The 21,474-nt window shown below is 40.7% G+C and overlaps 2 protein-coding genes and 1 non-coding gene across 5 annotated transcripts; 1 reads left to right on the forward strand and 2 right to left on the reverse strand.

Moving 5' to 3' along the window:
* Window positions 1–1,952: 1,952 nt before the first annotated feature.
* On the reverse strand, window positions 1,953–13,539 carry RANBP1 (RAN binding protein 1). 2 transcript variants are annotated; one of them, XM_055703932.1, is made up of 6 exons: window positions 13,465–13,539; window positions 10,811–10,947; window positions 8,843–9,000; window positions 6,768–6,896; window positions 4,814–4,879; window positions 1,953–3,843 (listed from the first exon to the last, which is right to left on the reverse strand). In XM_055703932.1, exons 1-6 carry the CDS (start codon window positions 13,504–13,506, stop codon window positions 3,719–3,721), a joined length of 657 nt encoding a protein of 218 aa, XP_055559907.1. In that variant the 5' UTR covers window positions 13,507–13,539; the 3' UTR covers window positions 1,953–3,718. The 2 variants fall into 2 exon arrangements, with proteins under 2 accessions (XP_055559907.1, XP_055559918.1); XM_055703943.1 differs by lacking the exon at window positions 13,465–13,539 and adding an exon at window positions 12,814–12,950.
* On the reverse strand, window positions 4,601–4,733 carry LOC114017572 (small nucleolar RNA SNORA77). Its single transcript, XR_003562710.1, has one exon. It is a non-coding gene; the product is annotated as a small nucleolar RNA SNORA77 (small nucleolar RNA).
* On the forward strand, window positions 13,505–21,254 carry TRMT2A (tRNA methyltransferase 2 homolog A). 2 transcript variants are annotated; one of them, XM_055703828.1, is made up of 11 exons: window positions 13,505–14,121; window positions 14,844–14,952; window positions 15,447–15,628; window positions 16,510–16,624; window positions 16,888–17,003; window positions 17,668–17,779; window positions 18,726–18,848; window positions 19,544–19,619; window positions 20,131–20,247; window positions 20,468–20,564; window positions 20,865–21,254. In XM_055703828.1, exons 1-11 carry the CDS (start codon window positions 13,505–13,507, stop codon window positions 21,151–21,153), a joined length of 1,953 nt encoding a protein of 650 aa, XP_055559803.1. In that variant the 3' UTR covers window positions 21,154–21,254. The 2 variants fall into 2 exon arrangements, with proteins under 2 accessions (XP_055559803.1, XP_055559809.1); XM_055703834.1 differs by lacking the exons at window positions 15,447–15,628; window positions 16,510–16,624.
* The last annotated feature ends 220 nt before the right edge of the window (window positions 21,255–21,474 follow it).

Genomic DNA, 21,474 nt, shown 5'->3' on the forward strand with positions numbered 1-21,474 from the left:
TTTTTCAGTTAAATCCTTCAAAGTTTTAGATTAAGCAAGTTCCAAGACATTTAGTAACAAAATTTAAAGAAATATTCAGAGTCCTATTTTTGCCCTTTACATACAGGTATTTCTTGAGCAGGTTGCATCAAAAAAAGATTCACAACATTCTTGTGTGTCTGCATACCTTTGAGAAGAACTCTAATTTTCTGAGGTTTTGGTATCACAGAGAACTTGTGTTTTATATAAGCTGCCTTATTACGGGGCGGGGGGGAACAACAACATCATTTAGTGTTAAAATACAACAAATTAGGGTGTTTGCAATTTGTGAATGAGATTTGGTATCACCAATACAAGCTTATTCCTGGATGGAAAAAACCTAACCTATTCGTGTATCTTCAAAATCAACGTGAGACTTAGAGAGTACTGTTTTGAATTCATTTTTATAATAAAAAAATTGTCTATTAACTACCTGTTAAGAAGATACTATTTTGAGACTCAAAAATGTAACTATTTCTAAGTTAAATTCATTATTCAGGTGTCCTCTTGACACTCATCCATCCTGTTTTATGCACATGAAATGATCAGTGCCAACAAAAGCTGGGTTATTAAGTCTGGCTATATAGCATCTCCCCACACTTGAAGAATTCGTACAAATTGCAGACGTTAGCACCTGACAATGCTTTACTATTTCTATGTTAGTTTCCTTTTTTACTGAAAATGGATTAAAACTTCTTAAAAATCTTCACTTGTATCTTCTATATTTGGCCATATTCTCAGTAACAGTTATTGAAGTTAGAAGTACTAAAAAAGCCTTATCTGTAGCCAGCTGCAGTAACTATATTCCCCATTATTTTAGACTGCTTTCAAACACGCTAGAAGTTCAACTGCAGGTGTTAAAACAGCCTAGAATCCAATTTATCTCTAGAATGCTAGAGATAAATTAAGTCTCAGCACACGCCTGTAAAATGCAAGATTCTGTTGATTTCTCTACTGTCCAAACAACAAATTAGGAAAGTTTCTGCATGATCCATTTTTACTGACACAATACCTTCAAACAGGTTCTGGCATTTGAATCACACTAAGGTTATTGCCATTTTAGAAACAAGTATAAGGCAACTGACATATTTTAGTACTTGCCGCCACAAATTCAGTAAGGAACTTTTGCACTGCAAGCCTGCCTGTTTGTCCAAAGACTATTTTTGAGTCAAGCTATTATTTTAAGATTCCCCATTGCCTGACCAGACAGGTCACATTGTATCATCTCAGTAACTTTGTTAACAGTGAAGATGGAGAGAAAGCACAAATACTGGGTGACCTGGGCAGGGAGGACAAGATGCTACATCAGCTAGAACTCTAGAATACTTGGTACACAGTAAGCTACAAAAAACATTTCAAAGACATCTCTTGGTTGTCTATATTACATATAGGGAAGTTTATAATTCAAATCACTTAAAGAAAGCCTTATGTCACCAAGATCAATTTTAAAAATACTTACTGCTTTTTAATTTTTAGAACAGCACACCTATAGCTTCTAAATGGACTAGAACATTGACTAATCATCCTTTAGTTCAGAAGATTAAGACATTCTTCAGCCAAATGCTATCCAGAGAAGTTTTACTTAGCGGTTCTTCGTAACTTTGCTCTTTTTTGAATGTAGACTTGCATTAAGGATGGTTGTAACCCATGAACTGTAAACATGGCTCAGTTAACCTAAACAGGAATGGAAATGTCTTGAAATCATTTAAGCACGCATGAATAAGTAAAGAGGGAAAGAAAAGAGGGTAATAACATTAAACAGGAGTCATCAATATCTAAGATTAAGACATATTAAGTCATTCAGGTGTTTCCTACCCTCTTCCATACAACATTTGACAGTGAAATCAAACTCACCCATTTTGCTGCCTTCATCACTTTGCCCCTGCAGGCTAAAAATGCATTCCCACTAAGTTCTTTAAATAAAAAGCAAACCCTCAAAATGAAAATTTATATTTATTTTGAAATTTTAAAATGTAATTTCTATCAATTTAGACACACTTTGACATCAGATCAGAGACTTTACAGTGACTCATGGATAAAGATTTGGCTTTTACATTCAAATGTTAAGTACTTCAGAATAGCTTTGTCTTGTTATTTCCAAACCAGAAACACCGAAGAGCATTTTATTTTGCCTTTCAACCATTTTTGTTAATTAACAGACTTTTGATATCTGCTGTACTTGAAGGGAAACATGCACAACACCAAAGGAATTACTCTAGTTTGAATGAAGTGAGTACCTTAATTACAGTTCCAGATTTGACTAATTCATTGTAGCATTGAAAGGCAGTGCCAAGTAGAAATACAAGATTTTTTAAAAAAATATATTCTCCTCAGGTAGACTGCAGAGCCTGACCTACTTTGGAAAGCCTCTTTATGAAGATGAAAAGGTCTTGCTCTCCAATGTTAACATCATACAGTCTTAAAGTTTAGCAAGTTCTGCCCAGTTTTCGTAACCATTTTGGAAACAGTATTACAGAATTCCATTGCTATCCTAACACTATTCTTGTATTAGTGATTAACAATGAAATCCAATTAATCTATCCAGACAAAAAAAATTGCGATTTTATTGTTTACTATAGTTTATTTTCCTATTCTTTAGCACTAACTTGAAGCTGGATAAACAGAAAACACTTGCAGGGAAGAGATTTGATCAATTTGCTCATTCTGGCAAGGAAAGTGCCCCTCAAGGGTGTACAACCTAACTAACTGTTCCAAAGTGAACAGTCAGACTGCCACTCTCAAAGAGGGACAGCCTCCCACCATGCAACTTAAAAGCTCAGAACCCCTCCCAGTTTCTAAAAACAATGCAAGCTCCAGAGCCCTGGAAAAAAGCTTCTAAGGTTTAGAAAATAACTTTTATGATATGCTGACATGGGGAATCTCATAGTAAGGTACTCAGTTAAGATTCCTTTGTATACACCGTAACCGGCTGCTGCTGCCTTCTGTCAGCCAGTAGCACGCCATGGAAGACCTGGGACCACAGCAACAAGTACTTTGTGCTGGTCAAGCATTTGAAATATTAACAAATTGGGGGTTGGGGGAATATTTTGTTTTGTAAGAGGAAAATACTTCTCAAGTCTCACGTAATCAATTTTCTCTCCCACTCTTATTTTCACTGTCTGACGGATCATCATTAATAGTATGCCTGGAATGCTCTATCACCCAATTCCAGAAGTCAGCTGTATTTCAAGAACCACAGGCACATTCCCTGCTCAGGAACACACAGCAGCAAGTGTGAAAGGTCTGTTATATTACAGTTTTAGAAGCCATATAAGAAACATGGATGCAATCTTAATCTTCCCTGTTGGTGAAGTCTGTTAACCTAGTTAATCCACAGGTATGATGATACGTATCTCAACACCCAATGAAACAAGTGTATTCATAAGCCTTTAAAGTATATAGAAAACTTGATTCTGTCCTCTGATGCTGTTTTCAAGTTTATTTTATTCACTCTTTTGGATGACTATAAATAAGTTTCTTTTCCACTATGGAAAAGAAAGTTAGCACAGTACATTTTCATGACTGGGGAATGGATTTTCTCAAGACATCTTCAAGAGGGCAAAAGCTTAGAAAAAACAACCTGAATGTTGAATTCAGTTCTGTATAAAGTCCCTTGTAAAAATTAAAAACAAAACAAAAAAACAACAAAAAAAGGGAAAAAGAAAAAGTGTAAAGGAAAAACTGCAAGGCCCAGGATGATTTATTGCTTTTCTTCAGCTTTTTCCTTGGTCTCTTTCTTCTCAGATTCTTTGCTCTCTTCCTTTACAGAAAGCTCTTCTAGTTTTTCAGCAACTTTATCAGCACTATCATTTTTGTCTGTGCCTGCTAAGAGATTGATTAGGAAAAAAGTTACATACAGGCAGTAATGGTTTTTCGTGTTACAGGGGGAAAGAGAAGTGGCAGGTGAGGGGGTTAGGTAGGGAGACAGGTAGTATTAAGAATAAGAACAAAAAGTAAGGAAATTCTCTGCTGAGCACTAGAGCGATTCATTCAATTTCTTTTCCTTTGGTAATTATCTCCTATGTCAGAATTCAAGAAATACAACTTGCATATTTTAATTGCTAAATGAGGCCCCAATTATAGTGACTGATAAACATGTAACACTTGGTCAGCTTTGCTGTTACCAGTAACTGACTCAATACAGTGTCCAGGCAAGTAAATGCCTCAAGTACCTAGCTTCTTGCTTATCTTAGCCAAAAGCCAAGTTCCCCAGTTTGAAACTGGGGAACAGGAAGTTCTTAAGACTGAAAAATTCCAATCTAAATATCCTGAAAAGCACTGACTGCAGATCACTAGTAATCTATACTTCAGAAAGATGGAAGTGTTCATTTTACATGGTGAAATAATCTTGTCAGACAGGCAATTCTACAAGGTGGTGCATTAATCTATTAAATGAAGAGAGACCTGTGAAGTGGTGCTACTTCATACACATTAACAACTAAAAATATTTAGTATTCTACTTGCAAGATTATGTATTTGTGGAATTTGGGAAGGGAAGCTGGAAGGAGGAAGTATCACTGTGGTTGCAGTTCATTTGTGTACCATAAAACAGAAATGTCTCCTTAGTAGCTTTTCTGAAAAAAGCTATGTCCCAACAGCAACTGTAACAGCCTTCCACAAGAAAGAAGGCAATTGTCACTCCTGTGAACTATTACTCTCGCAGACAGAAAAAGCACCTGAACTGAAGGCTGCAGTTCAGTACAGAGTGAGTCTGCTAAAACACAATGATACTCCAGATGGCTATAACCACTAAAACAGCTAGAAAAAGTGGCATGGTGCAGACTTTTAACCTTACCTTTCTTTGCTCTCTTGTCTACTTCATTCCTGCATTCTTCAAATTTTGCCTTGAATTTCTGAGCATCTGTTTCAGTAAAGACAGTATTTTTTTTCATTACTTTCACCTCCTTGTAATGTTGAATATATCCAGTCTTGAGGAAAGATACATGAGTTTCGTGTAAACAAAATTCCTAGGCACTTAAAAAGTAATCTAGTTTAAAATTATACAAGATGCTATGAAAAAGAGACAGTTACTTTTCTTTAGCAAGTCTACTAAAACAGCTTATTTTGCAAAATACTTACAATGTGATTATTGTAACTCCCAGCTGTCCCTAGACTATACAATTAAGAATATGGTATCAGAGACTGCTCATATGACTATCTGTGAGCAAAAACCTGAACATCACCTTTGAATTACTACCATTGCCAGCTCCATTATACCCTAGAAAGTCTCCACATCCTTACCATAACTTAGGGTTTTAGCATCAAGAATGGAAGATAAAGGCTGTTTCATTAGTACAGCATTCAGATTCAATACCCAAAAGCCTGGACTCAAGCTATTCCTGCCTACAACAGCTAAGGAAACAAAACCTTTGTTATATTTTGGCCTGAACTACCACTTGATTTAATAGTCATTCCAAGCAGCTGATCAAGTTACAACAGCATTTCTGCACAAGTAACACAAGCAACAAGCCACAAAAGCCGGTACTTTCTAACACCAAAACTATAAAGCAGGTAATTTGGTATGCCAACTCGGCCTGACTGACCACATGAGGTCACTGTTGCCCCACAGGAATTCAGAAGCCACTCTGAAACTACTCCAGGAAGTATTTGTATTGATTCCTTTTCAACGATCTCAAAAAGGAAAGATACTTGATAGGTGAACAGACACGTGTGCCCTTCATCTGCTCAGTCAGCACTGCAAAGGGTAAACAGGCAAAGAGGACTAATCCTTCAAGACAAATGCTCAGTAAGCTGAACAACCTCTACCTTAAAGAGGGAAAGATTTTTCTTTCAGAGGTGAACAAATAGTTAACAACACCCTTTAATTTCCTATTTGATTAAGAAAGGAGCAAGCACTAAGGAGGTGAACCAGAAAGATTTATTTGGCTAAACAATACGATGCTGGAGACTTGAGGAAAAGGAAGCAAGATATATACTATCCCAGATGTAGGCAAATTCATCTAGTTTAAAAATACACAGCCACTTTATTAGCCATCTAGCATGTAGGGAGAAGAGGTGGCTAACACACTAAACTTGTGTGGCAAATGGTAAAGCAGGAATTGCAACAATTTTTCCCTTTCATTTTGCGTCCTTTTTCAAGAAAAAAATACCCCCAAAACAGTTCTTTGATCCTAAGGAGCTGGGAACCCTACTAGCTGATCCACGTGTAACTACAAACCTACTTTCTGTTCTGGTTGTCAACATAGTCACTCCAGAAAAAACCCATCAACTAGTGTATGATAGCTGGGTTTGACAAACACTTTTCACTGAGTGTTCCATTTAATCTAAACAAAAAAAGAGACTACCTAGTTCATTATTAAAAAAATAATAAAAAATACCACAAATCTCAGGTCACTATCTCCTTGCTTCTAATGCAAAAATGTAATCTTAACTACAATTGGGCACCCGAGATAAATGAAAGCAAGCTGCATGTATTAATCTCTACTACACAGCATTACTGCTTTTAGTTTTATTCTAATTGGCATTTCACTTGCATGAAATGGCTTAAGTTAAAAAACATGCCTAGGGCAGAAAGCTCTGTATTACTGCAGATCTAATTATTACACTGTTTTGTCAACACAGACAATTAAGTGATTAACCAACTTCTCTCAGTTAAACAGTAATTAGCTAACAGTACCATGCAGTAGTAAGATACAGTATATCTACAACAGTGGTTTACAGTAACACTAAGACGTTGAGTGTAATGTAACAGTATACAAGCAATGTAAGTTCAGTGCCAGTCCACTCACTCTCTGCATTTAAAAATCTGATTGCCAGAAGTTCAGGCTTGGGGCTTTCATCTGCAAAGTCAGCGTGTGTGTTCCACACCCATGCCCTGTCGCTCCCAGCGTTAGGCTTCAGCTCCATTAAGGGCGTGACTGAAATGAAAGCATTAGAAGATGTACATAGCACAGTAGTAAATGTTTTCCACACCATCCTCCATAAATCTTATTGACAACTGGCTGCGATGGTTACGTATAGCACTTTACACCGAACTACTTTTGGATAAAAAGAAGACAATGGTGCCCGTATCTATTTTTCCTTACATCATCAAATAAAATGATGCAAGACCTTTACTGTATAGAAGAAGGCTAGATACCCTATTGTTAAGAAACTGAGGGTTTGATTCAATTCTTGCTTAAAGCAAATGATTGTGGTACTAAGGGAGATGCAGTCACTAAACACAACTCTAAAGAACAGTCAAACTGTTTAGGAGGAAAAGGCATTCAGAAAGACAAGCAGCATTCGTTCTTCTTTTGCACACTGAAAATACTACATGCTACAAAAAAATATTTTAAAAAAAGTATGATTCCTACAATTAGTCATCAAATCAGGTTAATTTCTCTCCCATCAGTTTAAAGCTCTGTTACAAGTTATTATGGAATTCTGCAGTGCTGCGAGATGCTCACAACATACTTTCAATCCATTTGTTCCTTCCCAGTAAACAGAGCCCTTTCCCTCCAAGACACTGTAATTACTTCACCTGACTGACTGGAAAACTTGGAATGTTACTTCTCACACTACTCTAAGACTTTTTACACTACACACACTCAAAGTTTAAGCAGGGTCTTTTTTCTCCCTGACCCCTGTGTTGTTTGTTTCATTTGAGAGCAATCTGAAGGGTCTACTCACATCCTTGCATTTTTAAAATTTAGAGATCAATTTTTTTTTTCATTTTTGCAAAACATTAAATGAAATTATGCCTGTGAGCCAGCATAAATTCAGTAAAGAAATCTATACTTAAAGCATTTTTCCCAGGATAAAGAAAAATTTTACATGAACACTATAAACTCATCAATTTTGTTTTGCATATGTGCAACACTTATTTCCCTAAACAAAAGGTTTATTCTTATTGGTTGGTGATTATAGACTGCTTTAATATTTGCCATTTCATTTACTAAACAAGAACACCTGTGTCCTCTAAACAAGTCTGACTTTCTGAGATCTACCCAAACAAAACAAGAATTACTGCTTCTGACTTCAGATTTGTATTAAGCTACTTCAAACAAGTTATCTAAATGCAATTTAACAGGACAGACTACTATATACTCTTTGAGCAAGTTACAAAGTATTACCAAATTAGTCTACTTGTTGCTAGTTATATTGACTGTCTTGCCCTTTCATGTTTATTTTTATTCAAAGAGGATCAAAGGAACAAACACCTCGGGTTCCATCAGCCCCATTTTTCAATGAGTTAGCTGAATATACCGTGTGCATTTCAGTTTATTTCATAAGCAGAGAAAGGCAGCCACAGATTAGTTTAGCACCTCAGTATCTGTTTTCTGATGGTGAAGCAATCGCTTCTGCCAATTCAAACACTGAGCTCAAAGTAGTAAATTACGATTGCTAATTTCTCAATTCTTTTATGAAAACAAGACAACATACATTAACTTATTACCCTAAACAGTATTAAGGCCTACATTTTCAGCACTCTATTAATCATTAAAAACAGACACACACACACTGGGAGCAACCACATAATGTCTCTCTGTTCATGCTGAATTTTCTTTACAACACTATCAGAGTCTGAAGGGAAAAAACTCCCCACTTTAAGACTCAGCCCTTGCATCTGATCACACAACCAACTACAGCTTCCTTCTGTTAATAAGAATAAGCACTCATTGTTTTTGATGCTTGTAGACTTGTGTGCAGAGCAAGAGATAATCATATTTACAGTCTAATATAAATTTGACACCTGTTTAAAGACACACAGCAATTCTCTAGCTACTACTAAAAAAGCCATCAAGCTCTTAATCTACAACGTATAATTCTACAAGCTTATTTTTTAAAACAAAAATAAGCAGTATAGCAATGTATAACATACTATAATGATTTGCACAAATTTTTAGGGTTTTATCCCTCCTCATGAGCAGACGAATTGTTCCCTTCTCCTTGTGTTTCAGGAGTTTTACATCACCAGTTCCTCGTTCTTTCCATTCGGGAAGATCATTTTCAGATGCAAATCGGAATAGCTTAGCCCGCCTTGAAAAAAAGAAGAATTTAAGAAGTTAGGCTGCACGTAGAAGCATTTATCAAAACAGCATACTCAACTGAGCAATACAGTTGTTTTGTTAAAAGCAACACACAAGAAAGAAAACAATTCCTTTGTAAAGTTCCCTGTTCTACTTCAGCATACAAATTTAGAAACTGATATGATAAATTTAAATTTAGTAACAAACTATTAGTAATTATGTAATAGCTATACTAAAATTTAACACATTCTGGACACACTTTTGGGGGAAGTATCAACATACTTGGTGTAGGCAACCTATTTTAATTAAGGTAGGTAATTAACAGGTTTTGCTATAGCTAGAGTTCTTTATATATATAATTATGAATATAACTGCTCCATCTAACCAGCAGTATTTATTAATTTAAGAAACTGAGCAGCTTGAGGCCAAGTACAGACTCTTGTATAATTCAAGCCCAACGTTCGATCAACTGTTAAAGCGCCTCACCCTCTAGTCACTCATTTCCTTTTAACTCCAAAAACCTAGTTGTTGCTATTCTTAAATCGGGAATAAAGGAAGCTTCATGTTGTACTGCAGTGCAACATACCTACTCCAGGTAGGTACTGTTTAATCTTCCAAGATGCCAGTGTGCCAAAAGAGAAACAGGAACAGTTTTGGACTTTAGTCAAAACTGACCCAAGAAAGAGCTTGAGTTCTGCAGTGAGTGGTTTAAGACATCACTATAGGAAAGAAAGTGCCTGCTCACACTATAGGATATCTACAAGAGTATACTTTTCTATAGAAAACCAAGGCACAGGGACTTGTAACAAGACAGGTCCTTCAAGAGAAGGTGTCATGTTAGCGCAAGCTACTCTAACAGATGCTCTAATGCAGACAAACTACTTTGTTCAAAAGCAAGTCCTTCCTTGCAAGTCCAGCTGGCATTCAGTAGGCGATTCCCCTAGGTTTAGCTATCAGAACGACCAGCATTCAAAAAAAGGATTCCTTTCCTCCTTCACCTCTCTGCAGACATAAAAATGAACCTACAGGCTGCTGGAACTTACACTGTTGTTATCTCCCCCCTCTCCATTTTAATTAAAAAAATAAATTCCTCTTTCCATCTGATACCGCACATCATGTGTGTGGAGGCCCAATGGTCAGAGATCTCACCATGCTACCTGTCAGAAACTGACCACTGCTTTAGAATCTGTATAAGGACAACTCGTATACCTTCTAGATAAACAATAGCCTTCTGTGGTTAAGTAAAAATAGTATTTTTTAAAACCTGTTTAAAACAAATAGATCAAATCCAAAACACTTCTCATGCCTATGTGTTTCTTCAGGCTGATCACAGATCCTGAGCAAGCTATTCTGATTTGACAATAAGCCCAAACTAAAGATAAAACTATGTTTAAGACACCAGGAAGGTACTGCCACAAATGCCCCAATACTGGACTGCATCTATTGCTTTCATTGTTTCAGTGTACCATACATGACCCTTTACAACTGGGCATGCACAGCAGCAACACTATACACGTCTCACATCTCACTTCCCCTCCCATGATACTTTTAACGCTGTGATCACACAATTTCAAACCCATAATTATTATCCAAGTTAATATTTTCTTTTAGGCTAAACAATACTAAAGCCAGATTCATCATATCAGCTCCTTTCTATTATTCCAGTTTCTTGGGGCATTATTACCAATCATCCCCCACTCAATCTCTGCCACCACAGCAAATAGCAACCAACTTAGATGAACACTTCATACACAGAGATTCCTAAGAAGTTATCTGGCTTTTTATAAGCCCATTGAAGTTTAAGCCTATATTGTACTTACATCTTAAAGAGCTCTTCCTCATCCTCTTCCAGAGTTTTTATTTCTTGCTCAGGAAGGGAAACTATGGGCTCAAACTGAGGATCATGGTTAGAATCATCTGCATTTTCAGTAGAAGTATCATGCTCCTCATGTGTTTCCTGAAGAAAAAAACCCACAAAAGTTACTATGTTCTTAAAATCTATACTCATATCTGTATTTAAAATGAAAACTTACGACAGCGATTAGATCTTAGTAACTGAAATACCCTGTAACAATAAAAGAAAAACTACTACAGCTGAAAAAAGAAGGCTTTAAAGTCAACATATAGTTATACTAAAAAAACCCCACCACATTAAAAAAAAGGTGGTTTTGGAGTACTAGATGTTTTAGTCCTATCACTCTTATCGTGCAGGGGCCTGGCCTTGAAGCAACAGCTCTTGGTTATGGAAAAATAATTTGACTATTTTTCCTATGTAATGTGGTTTATGCTATTAAACCACTACTATTTCTTAGTGGCTAATAACATATCATTAATGGGAAAAACAAAAAAAAAAACCATAACACCAAAGCAATTAGCTAACCCAGCTTAAGGAACACACCACATCCAGAAATTGACTATTTTAGTCACGTGTATTAGAATCGCCCACAATCAATGATATTTTTGAAGCACAGTTGTAACACTCATGAAATAACTTGTTTTTTTGCGTTAAGACTCTTTGGGGAGCTTTAGGTTATGTGTAAATGGCCAAAATAACAGTTCCTATTTAGTTATTTAGGAATTTGTCATAGCATTCATTAAGCTTAAGAATTGTTTGTAGTATGTCACTAGTAAGTAAATGACAGACACCTCTAATAGTTCATACATAAGCACCAAGAAGTGTTGAGTAGAGAAGCCCAGAAGGGAGATTCATCTCCAAGTTTAATGAGGCCACAAACAGCTATTTCAGGTCAAGGGAACTGATTTGGGGTTTTTTGTTGTTGTTTGAGTTAGAGAGAAAACAAACACCTTCTACAATCTTATTTTCCTTTACAGATGAAACAGTCCACTCTTACAGGCTCAATTTATGATACCCTTTACAGAGTAGATACACAGCACACATGTGTAAAGCAATTGAAGTGAAAGAGTTTACTATTTACTAAATAGTTAAAAAAAAAAAAAAAAAGGAGAGGGAGGGCAAGTGGGAATTCGGTAAGAAATGTTGCAAAGTCAGTCCTGATTATGCTTTATAATTAGCTTTAAATCCCCGGTATTCCACATCTCAGAAAAAATAAGAACGTGGTTAAGGTCCATCTTGTGGAAGAGACCCTGGCTGAACCCCCCCAGGCCGCCTCCCGCGGCGGGGAGCGGCACGTCCCGCACCGGCCGGCCTGCGCTAGCCAACCCAGCTAACAGCCGTGAGCAGCGCATAGTCACAATAGCCGCAAGTGAGCGAGCGGATCTTGTTATCACGATAAGATCCCGCCCCACCGCGATATAAAGCGCGCGGGGCCGCGCCTCCGGCCGGGCGGCACAAGGGGTCGATCAGCCGGGCGGGGGAGGGGCGGGAGAGAAGAAAGGGGGAAACGGGGAGAGGGACGGCCCAGGGGCGCTCGAGGCGCGGTACCGGCCTACCGCCCGCGGGGGAAGCGCCGCCGCCTCCCGCACCCGGCTGGGCCGAGGCCAGGCCCCGGGGACACGCGTGCCCCGCCGCACGGGCACCCCCGCCGCGCCGCGCAGGGCCGAGGCGGCGCTGCCGCTCCCTGCCCTCCGACCAGGCCCCTAGCTCGCCCTCCCCGCCCGCGGGCCTCGCCCAGCCACGGGACCCCCGCCCGCCTGCGCTCCTCGGCCCGGAGGCCGTCCCGAGCCGCCGTCCCGGCAAAAGCCTGGGGGCCTGCCCCCGGCCCGCCGCCCCCGGCCGGGCCCCACCTGTTTCCGTTACCCTCCCGCCGCCATCCGCCACCCCAGGCCGCGCTGCTTCCTCCGGGCCGCGCTGCTTCCTCCGCCCGCGCCCGCCATCCCCGCCCAGCGCGCCCGCCGCCCTCACCTTGGTGTCCGCCATGGGGCCGGGCCCGCCGCGCTGCGCTCGCCGCCTGCCCGCCGCGCTTCCTGCCGCGCGCCCCCGCCCCTCCCGCCTTTACCTCATTCCCGCAGCCCGCGCCGCCGCAAGGCCCGATGGGAAACACGCGCTGTCCCTCAGCGCCGCGCTCCCGCCCCGCCCCCGGCGCGCCGCGGCGGCCCCGGCCCGGCCCGCAAGGAGAGGTGGCCCCGCCACCAGCCGCCACCCGCGGCACCGCCCTGCGTCCCGGGCCCGGCCCCGGTCCGCCCCGCCCCGGTAAAGGCTGTTTTCTGCCGTCCCGTTTGCCGAGGCGCCTCCCATCAGCCCTCGCGGCATGGCGGCGGGCACCCCGCGCCTCGATCCAAGATGGCGCTCGCGCGGTGACGGCGCGGGGCAGCGCTTCCGTCGCTTCTAGCGCTACTTTCAAGCGACGCGGCCGACCCGACAGACCTGGAGAAGTAGCGGTGAGGGGCGGACATTTAAAAAAACCCCAACAACCTCAAACCGGACCGTTTTTCCCCGCGCCCCCCATACGTTTCGCGACGGCCTGTCGGTGACGCCACGGCCCCGCCCCCACGGCCCCGGCACGAGGGAACGCGAGGTGCGCGCGGGCCGCGGGGACCGCGGACGGGGGTTGACCTGGTGTCCGGGCCGAGGGGAGGCTGGCGCCGGCGGGAGCATGGCGGAAGGGGGCGGGCGGGGCGACCCCCCGCGCGTCGCGGCTCCTGCGCCGGAGGCTGGAGACGGGGCTGAGCTGGAAAGCAAGGCCGGTGGCGGCGGGGGTGACCCCGCGGGGAGCCCCGCAGCCTGCCCCGACGTGTACGGATACATTAAGGGAGACCTGTTTACCTCCGAGATCTATAAAGTAGAAATACAAAACCTCCCCAAATACATCGGGTTCAATGACGTGAAAAAGTTCCTCGCCAAATACGGACTCAATCCTCATAAGATAAAACTGTTTGGGAAGCAGACGTTCGCGTTCGTCACGTTTAAGAGCGAGGAGGAGCGGGACAAGGCCATGCGGGTGCTGCACGGGGCCCTGTGGAAGAGCCGGGCCCTGAACGTCCGGCTGGCCAAGCCCAAAGCCGACCCCATCGCCAAGAAACGCAAGCAGGAAGGGGAGCAGGAGCAAGAGCAGGGCGAGGCAAAGCGGCCCGCGCTCTCTGCAGCCAGCGGAGAGGAGCCCCTGAGCAAGCGCATAGCTGATGTGGTGACCCCGCTGTGGAGCGTGCCCTATGGGGAGCAGCTGGCCAAGAAGCAGCAGGAGTGTGAGCAAGTGCTGCAGAAGCTGACAAAGTAATTCCTGTTTGTAAAGCTACCATAATGTTTGTGGGACTTGGCCTTACGATGGGATAGAGCTAAGTTGGCACAAATTGCTATCTCTAAAATAATTTAGAGGTAGGTCAAAACCCAGATCCCCTGACAAAGTCAATAAAATATGATCTCCAATGCTAGGGCCTAAAAACTGCTCCAGCTGATAAAACTTGCTATTGCTGTTCTTGGTCAGCCTCAAAAAACTGCTAAATGAAGGGCTGTTGTTACATAGGCCTAAGCAGAAGGATGTTTGTGCCCTTAAAAAAAGAATTGGCGCTGTCAAGTGGTGTAAGGGGGAATCCATCTGTAGAGATGGTACGTGATGGTTGGGATTTGCTCTTCAGAAATCCACCCAAACTTTTATGTCTGGTCTTTGTAGATCAAAGTATCACTTACCTCTCTTGCTTTACTCACGTAGATAAAATCGGCATTCTCTTCATGCGTGGGTACGTTGCTAAGTCTAGTTCATACCTTTGTAACTACATTTAACTCTTATTGTTTCAGGTTACACCTCGTAAAAAGTTGGAGGGGGTTTGTTAAAAAAATCTTGTGGAAGAAATACTCTTCATCTGATAATCTAATACTTTTTTTATGCCTATGCAAAAAAAAAAAAAAAAAAGAAAAAAGAAAAAATGTCTTTTGCAACTGGTAACCTCATTTTTTCTAAATGTGTCCTTTACCGTTTTCGTTTCTGATTTGGGCAGGGAAATAGGAAATAACAACAGAGCTTTGTTACCTTGGTTGTTCCTGCAGAAGCAGAAGTACAATAAATTGTGTTGCCCGCTAGAGGGAGTGAAAGCGTCCCCGGTGCAGGTAACTAACCTGGGTGATGTATGGAGCGGGGCTCAGCGCGCTTGCGGTTCAGTTGGTCATTTGGTGTTAAGAGACAGTGGACAAACTGAGTATTTGACTTCATATTATCATGAATGATGATTTTTAGACATCGTTGCCTTTCATGTAAATACTGTGTGGAAATACTAACAGGAAGCCGAAGAATAGTTACAATTAACTGGCTATTCTACTTTAAAGATCAATATGCTGTCCCTGCAAGCTTGTGTTGTAGGCTAATACAAACATTCTTCAACAGAGGCGATATTTTGCCCTTTAAATAACAAGACTTACTAATACTTTTTCATTATTGCTGTTAGTTCTCATACATCAAAATCCATTAATATCTTCCATATAAACTAAATGTCCTGTGTCCATCTGCAAATACATTTAACCATATAAGGGTTGTTTCAGGAGAAACTTGGCATGTACAAATAAGTGCTGTGTAAATATCTTACATAACTTTATTTTAAATCTAGACTGAATATCGCAACAAATGTGAGTTCTTGATTGGGATTGGTGTAAATCAAGAAGACAAAACTGTGGGTTGTCGTCTTGGCAAATATAAGGGTGGTACATGTGCTGTAGTGGAGCCATTTGATACTATTCACATTCCTGCTATTGCCAAAAAAGTAGTAAAAGCTTTCCAAGACTACATAAGGTGAGCATAAGTAAAATGAGTTATCCATAAAGGTTTTGATATCTTACTAAAAATATTTATAAAATTAAGTATTATGTAAAGCTTAGTGTTTGTTCTGAGCTTTAAGACTGAAGATATGCCACACTCAGTATTCAGCAATTCTTTGATGTTCGCATCTCGTGCCTAGATCACTGAGTATTTTCCCTTGCTCTTGCTCAGCTGTTCTGAGATGGAGGGACAGGTGCCAGCTGAACACCAGCTTTATTGCAAGCAGTGTATAAGTCTACAAGAAAAAGTGTCTGTTATTTGAGAGCTTCTTTCACTAACTGTAAAGAAATACTCAGAAAAAGGCTTTTTAAAAGAGGAATTTGAAGAACAAAGGTCAGTTGCTTCCTTGGATGAAGAATCATCCTACAACAAGGAACAAAACATAAGTTGTAAATTTAAGCAACAGTACTTTTTAGGAAAGGGAGTGGTTTCTTTAAATAGCAATTAAATCCTCAAAAATGGGAACCTCTGAAGAATCATGGAGAGTTTGAACTTGGTATGATGCACAGAAGCCAATTAAGGCATTATAAAAGGTTGTGTCAGTATCTGAATGTGGTGAGAAGCAGCCTATATCCTATCTATAATTTTGTATGGGTTAAAATGGGTAAGAGGAATGTGAGAAGCGGGCAGAGATTATTCTGCATTAGGAGATATTATCTATTCATCAATCTCTTTTTCCCCTTTTTTCTTAATTAAGATGTGGAAGTCACTCTATTCTTGACAAATCAATGTAACCTCTCTACTTAACATTTTTCATCGCTTTGCATGAGGAGCTTCTTTTGCTTCATTAAACTGTTGAATATTATGCAAAAAAATAGTTCTCTGTTAAGTAACTGAGCTTCTGAAAATTGCAGGTCAACTTCTTACTCAGTTTACAGCCCAGAAACCTACGAAGGTCACTGGAAACAGCTCACAGTCCGTACCAGCAGGATTGGCCACATCATGGCCATTGTTTATTTTAATCCTCAGGTATTTAAGTTGATACGTCATGCGCAGCCCAGGCACATAGCTGTAAAATTACATAAATTTGATTTTATAAGTTGTGCGTGCAAAAGAGAAATAGAATAATTACTTGGTGTAGTTTACCTTGCATTACCGCTCTGCTATTTAGACTAATCTGATACATGGAAATGAACAAGTAATTAATATGCTTATTATAGAAGGCATACACTAAATCCTATCTTTAAGTCACTAAGATGATTCTTCTCCCTTCTTTCAAATGGAACCTTTAGAAATTAAGTAAAGAAGAGCTAGCTGACCTGAAAATCTCTCTGGCAACATACTTCACAGAAGGGATGGGAAAGAGCAGTGGTGTTACCTCTCTGTACTTTGTGGAGGAAGGACAAAGGTAAGGGGGTGAACTGTGCTTCGGGGTATTGTGCTCATGGCTGGAATTTCAGTGTTTGCAAAGTGGGTGGCACTTCCACATCATTATTTTATCTATTTCAAAAGTAGCAGCAGTGTTGCTAATTTGTTCAACAGTTATTTTACCTTTTCCACGAGAGACTCCTGAAATGTCCCGCTCTCCTGTAGTGTCCACTGGCTAAAGGCAGGTGGAGTTTCACTGGGTGAACCCACTACTGTTCACTGGCTGTCAGGCTGTAGAAGTGTTTACTGCAGTAGATGGGTATTTATTATTGTCAACAAGTAACTGCTGCCTCCTTTCTTCCCTATTTTACATGATTATTTTTTTTCATCTCCCCATCCTCTTCCACAGATAACAAGGCTCACATCTTCATCTAGAGACAACGTAGGTCCTACTGTTAGATTGATGGAACAAGTGTACACTGTTAAGAAAGAAATAGCCAAGAAGATAGTCTCTAAAAAGATATGATAAATGTTGGCCCACTAAATTACAGCTTTGTATGTAGTACTACAATTTTTAAGATGACTACAGCTTTGGTAAAAATTGTAACAAACATGTTTGTTGTCTCCCCCTCCGTCCCCGTCCCCCCCCCCCCCCCCCCCCCTTTATTTTGTCTCCCTGTGCCTTTGCCCCCGCTGCCCCCTAGGAAATCTCCCAATCTAGAAGACTTGCCTTTGGAGCACGTGGCTGGTGATAAGTACATCTATGAAGAACTTCTTGGCCTAAAATTTAGAATTTCTCCTCATGCATTTTTTCAAGTAAGGATGTTACAAAGTTGCTAATTTAACTGGGTTTGCGTTAATGCCCTTAAGCTTGGCTAATGCTGTACAATAAGATGCTACATCTAGAGACTTAATCTTTTATATATTTGCTGTGATTAAATACTTTTTGAGTATTACGTTCAGCTGTAAAAACAGTGAGTGTAAACTTGATGGGGGCATGTTGAAGACAACTTGTTTTTTTAAGAGTTCAGTATAATTTCCCTCCTGTTGAGTGGCAGCATTTATATATACAGAACGTGTAGTACGTATTTCAGGAATCTTTGTAGTACTAGTTTTGGTTTGTTTTTCCAAAACATCTTTCTGCCCTTCCAACACTTTAAAACCTCAGCAGGTACCTGTGCTGTTGAAAGTATTGAAATAGGAAGTGTATTATTGCTTGCCATTGTAAATACATGGAAGTAAACTGTATTTTCTATTATTTACCATAGATTAGAGGCTACTGGTTTTTTCCACATGGTGTGCTTTGCTTGCTCTCTTAAGACAAAGAATACGCTTGCTCTAGAGGCACGGGTTTAGAAAGCTTCCTTAGCCATAATGCGGAATTACAGCATTTACTTTAAAGCAGTATCACAAACAAGGTTAAAGTAAAGCTTGCTGAATGTAGTGTCATGTTATATTCCCCTGGTTTTGTATCTCTACTATTTCCTATTCAAGGAGAGCAAGTATTTTTAAAGTCTGGACTTCACTTTGTTGCTTAGGATTTTGCTTAATTATTTTGTTTGCTCTCTCCTCTAGTTTCCAGACTTGCTCTTTAGGTACTGTAGAACAAGTCATGTTTTTACTAGAACACAGGTAACAAAACATTACTTTTCAGAGATGTATTTCTTAGAAACAAGACAAAGAAAACATGCTTTCCTAAGACTCATTAAAGCACATTGACTATTTATGAAGAAGTAGACCTGTTCAAAACCTAATTTTGCAGGTAAACACAGAAGCTGCAGAAGTTCTGTACACCGCCATCAGGGATTGGGCGCAGCTGAGCCAAGAGAGCACGGTGCTTGACATTTGCTGTGGGACAGGAACTATTGGCATTTCCTTGGCAAAGGCGAGTAAGCAGTTTCTCTTCCCGGATATAAGCTACTTTTTAACAGATGTAGATCTTTAGCTGTGTTTACAATAAAAGAAAATACTTGTACTTGAAATGCAACACTTTTATCTTAATTTTTAAAAATTATTTCTCATTAAACTGCCTGCAGCTGTTTTACCAAATTATTGCAAAAACTCACCCTTGTGTTGAGCAGCCTGAACTATGCTGAAACTATTTCAGTCAAAAGAGGCTGTAGTTCTGCAGGACAGCCAAAATTTACTAGAATCTATCCACTTATCTAGTTTGGGCTTTCTTAGAAAGCCTTGGATCTGAATAACCAAGGTTTCCTATACAATTTTTAGAGCAGAGCTTGCTAGACCATATAAGGGAGTCTGCCCCCCTCCCCACCCACCCACCCACCCCCTGCCCCTCGCCAAAGAAAGACACCAGCATAACTGGAGTCTGTTGCATACCAGTTGGGATAAATGGCATTCATCCCACAATTTCAGTCTAAAAGTCCCTGTTCATTTGCACAGGTCCCTTCTCAGCCTTTTTTCTGGCTGCAAGGCAGTAATTCTCCAACCAGGTACTAGTCAACGTTCACGAGTACTAGCTAATGTTCACGAGTACTAGCTAATTGCTAATGCTACGAATAATGGTTAAACTTCCATTTACATACCAGATGTTTTTTTTTTTTTCTCTTGATTCTATAGAAAGTAAAGAAAGTGATTGGAATTGAACTCTGCCAAGAAGCTGTGCAGGATGCCAAAGTGAACGCCCAGATTAATGGTTAGTTAAGCTAAAATGCTAAGACCTTTGTTAAGAAGCATAGTAGTTGAATAGCTAGTTTCTCTTTACGTTATCTAAGCAGCTTGGAATTACATGTTGTTGATAGTAATCTTGTCCATTTTAAACACTTAATCTCTCTTGAAAACAAATACTGTGTTAGTCTGTAAGATCGGTTTTCCTGTTGACTAACAGCTAGCTACTCTTTTCTGCAAAACCAGAACATTTCAGTGTAAAAGTGAGGTGAAGTCATAGTTACCCTCATAAATAAAACATTATCAGTAGCTAGTTTTTGTGGGAATTTGCTTTAGTCCAGATAATGGAAGATGCTCAGATTACTGTTTAAATGATTTGAAGTACCAGTGATTTTATTTTTTGTATATACACTGATGTCAAGGTACACTAAACAACTTGTAGTTACTAAGGCATCTGAATTTGATACCCAATTTGAGTGTGCTGAAAGATGCTCTGACTAGGTAAGTATTCTGATAACATTTTTTTTTTTTTTATATAGAACTGAGTAATATTGAATTTCACTGTGGGAAGGCTGAAGACATTGTTCCTTCTCTAATTAACATATTATCTCCTCAGAACCTGGTTACTATTGTAGACCCACCACGAGCAGGGCTGCGTAAGTTTACCTTCTCTTAAGTCTGTTCTCCCAATGGGTGTTTGGTGGTGAACCTAAGAAAACATCAGTGGAATGAATTAAGGAGGAGGCTTCAGGTACAGCTTGAAGCAACAGGGTATTGCAACAGTTTTGTTCATGCTGGAGTATAACCTGGAATTTTTCTGCGCGTGTGTTCATGCACACAGCGCAGTAAACAGCCGTCTTGGTTTTGATCATCTAGATTCCAAGGTAATTCTTGCCATTAGAAGAGCTGAACATCTGAAGAAGCTGATCTATGTGTCCTGCAATCCCAGAGCCGCAATGAATAACTTTGTGGAGTGAGTATTTCACGTGTTAAGCTGACTAAGAAATGCGGTAAGAAGCTGACTATGTGCTCTTGGGGGAGGGGGACCATGAGCTGCATTTACCTTTCACCAGAAACAGTTGACACCTGCCTCACAGCAGGATTGCAACTGTATTGCCCAGTATGCCAGTAACAATGGAAGTACTGGGGTGGTGAGTAACGCCAGTGTGGAATTGAGCCTTGGGGAAGAAAAACCTTTCTGAGAAGAGTAGCAGTGGTGAAGGGCAAACTGCGATGTGAACACAGTTCTTCCTCCCCTTTCTTCCCCATCAAGCCTGTGCCGGGCCCCTTCCAACAGAGTCAAAGGAGCCTCCTTCCGTCCCGTTAAGGCGGTGGCTGTGGATCTCTTCCCTCAGACCAGGCACTGCGAGTTACTGATACTCTTTGAAAGGGTGGAATACGCAAACGGGAGCTCTGCTGAAGCAACACCTGATGCTGCTCAAGGCCCAGCAGCAGGACATGACGCCGAGTGCTTGGATGGCATCAACCCATCCAACGCTGACACAAGCCAGACAACTCATGAAGGTGCAGGTGCTGCACTTGAAGAGAAGGAATCTACTTAACTCCTGGGAGACACTTTGCAGAAACTACTTTTGCTTGTTAGACGCTTCAGTAACGTTGGTGCTGTAACATCTAGGTAATAAATCTCGGTACAACAGAGCGAGCTGCAAGGCTTCCAAGTGATTTCATCAAACTAATGTGATTTACATTTTATTACATACTCTTAGGCCAAATCATGCTTCTTCCCTCCTGCCCTCAGGGGGAAATTCAGGTGAGTGAAATAATACATCTGGTGGGCTCACTCTTTTAAACAGTTGAAACAGCTTTAAATAAGTATTCTACAACTATATTCAGACACAACTGTTTGAAACCTGGGCTGATCT

Source organism: Falco cherrug, chromosome 1 (assembly GCF_023634085.1).
Source record: "Falco cherrug isolate bFalChe1 chromosome 1, bFalChe1.pri, whole genome shotgun sequence".
NCBI lineage: Eukaryota > Metazoa > Chordata > Aves > Falconiformes > Falconidae > Falco > Falco cherrug.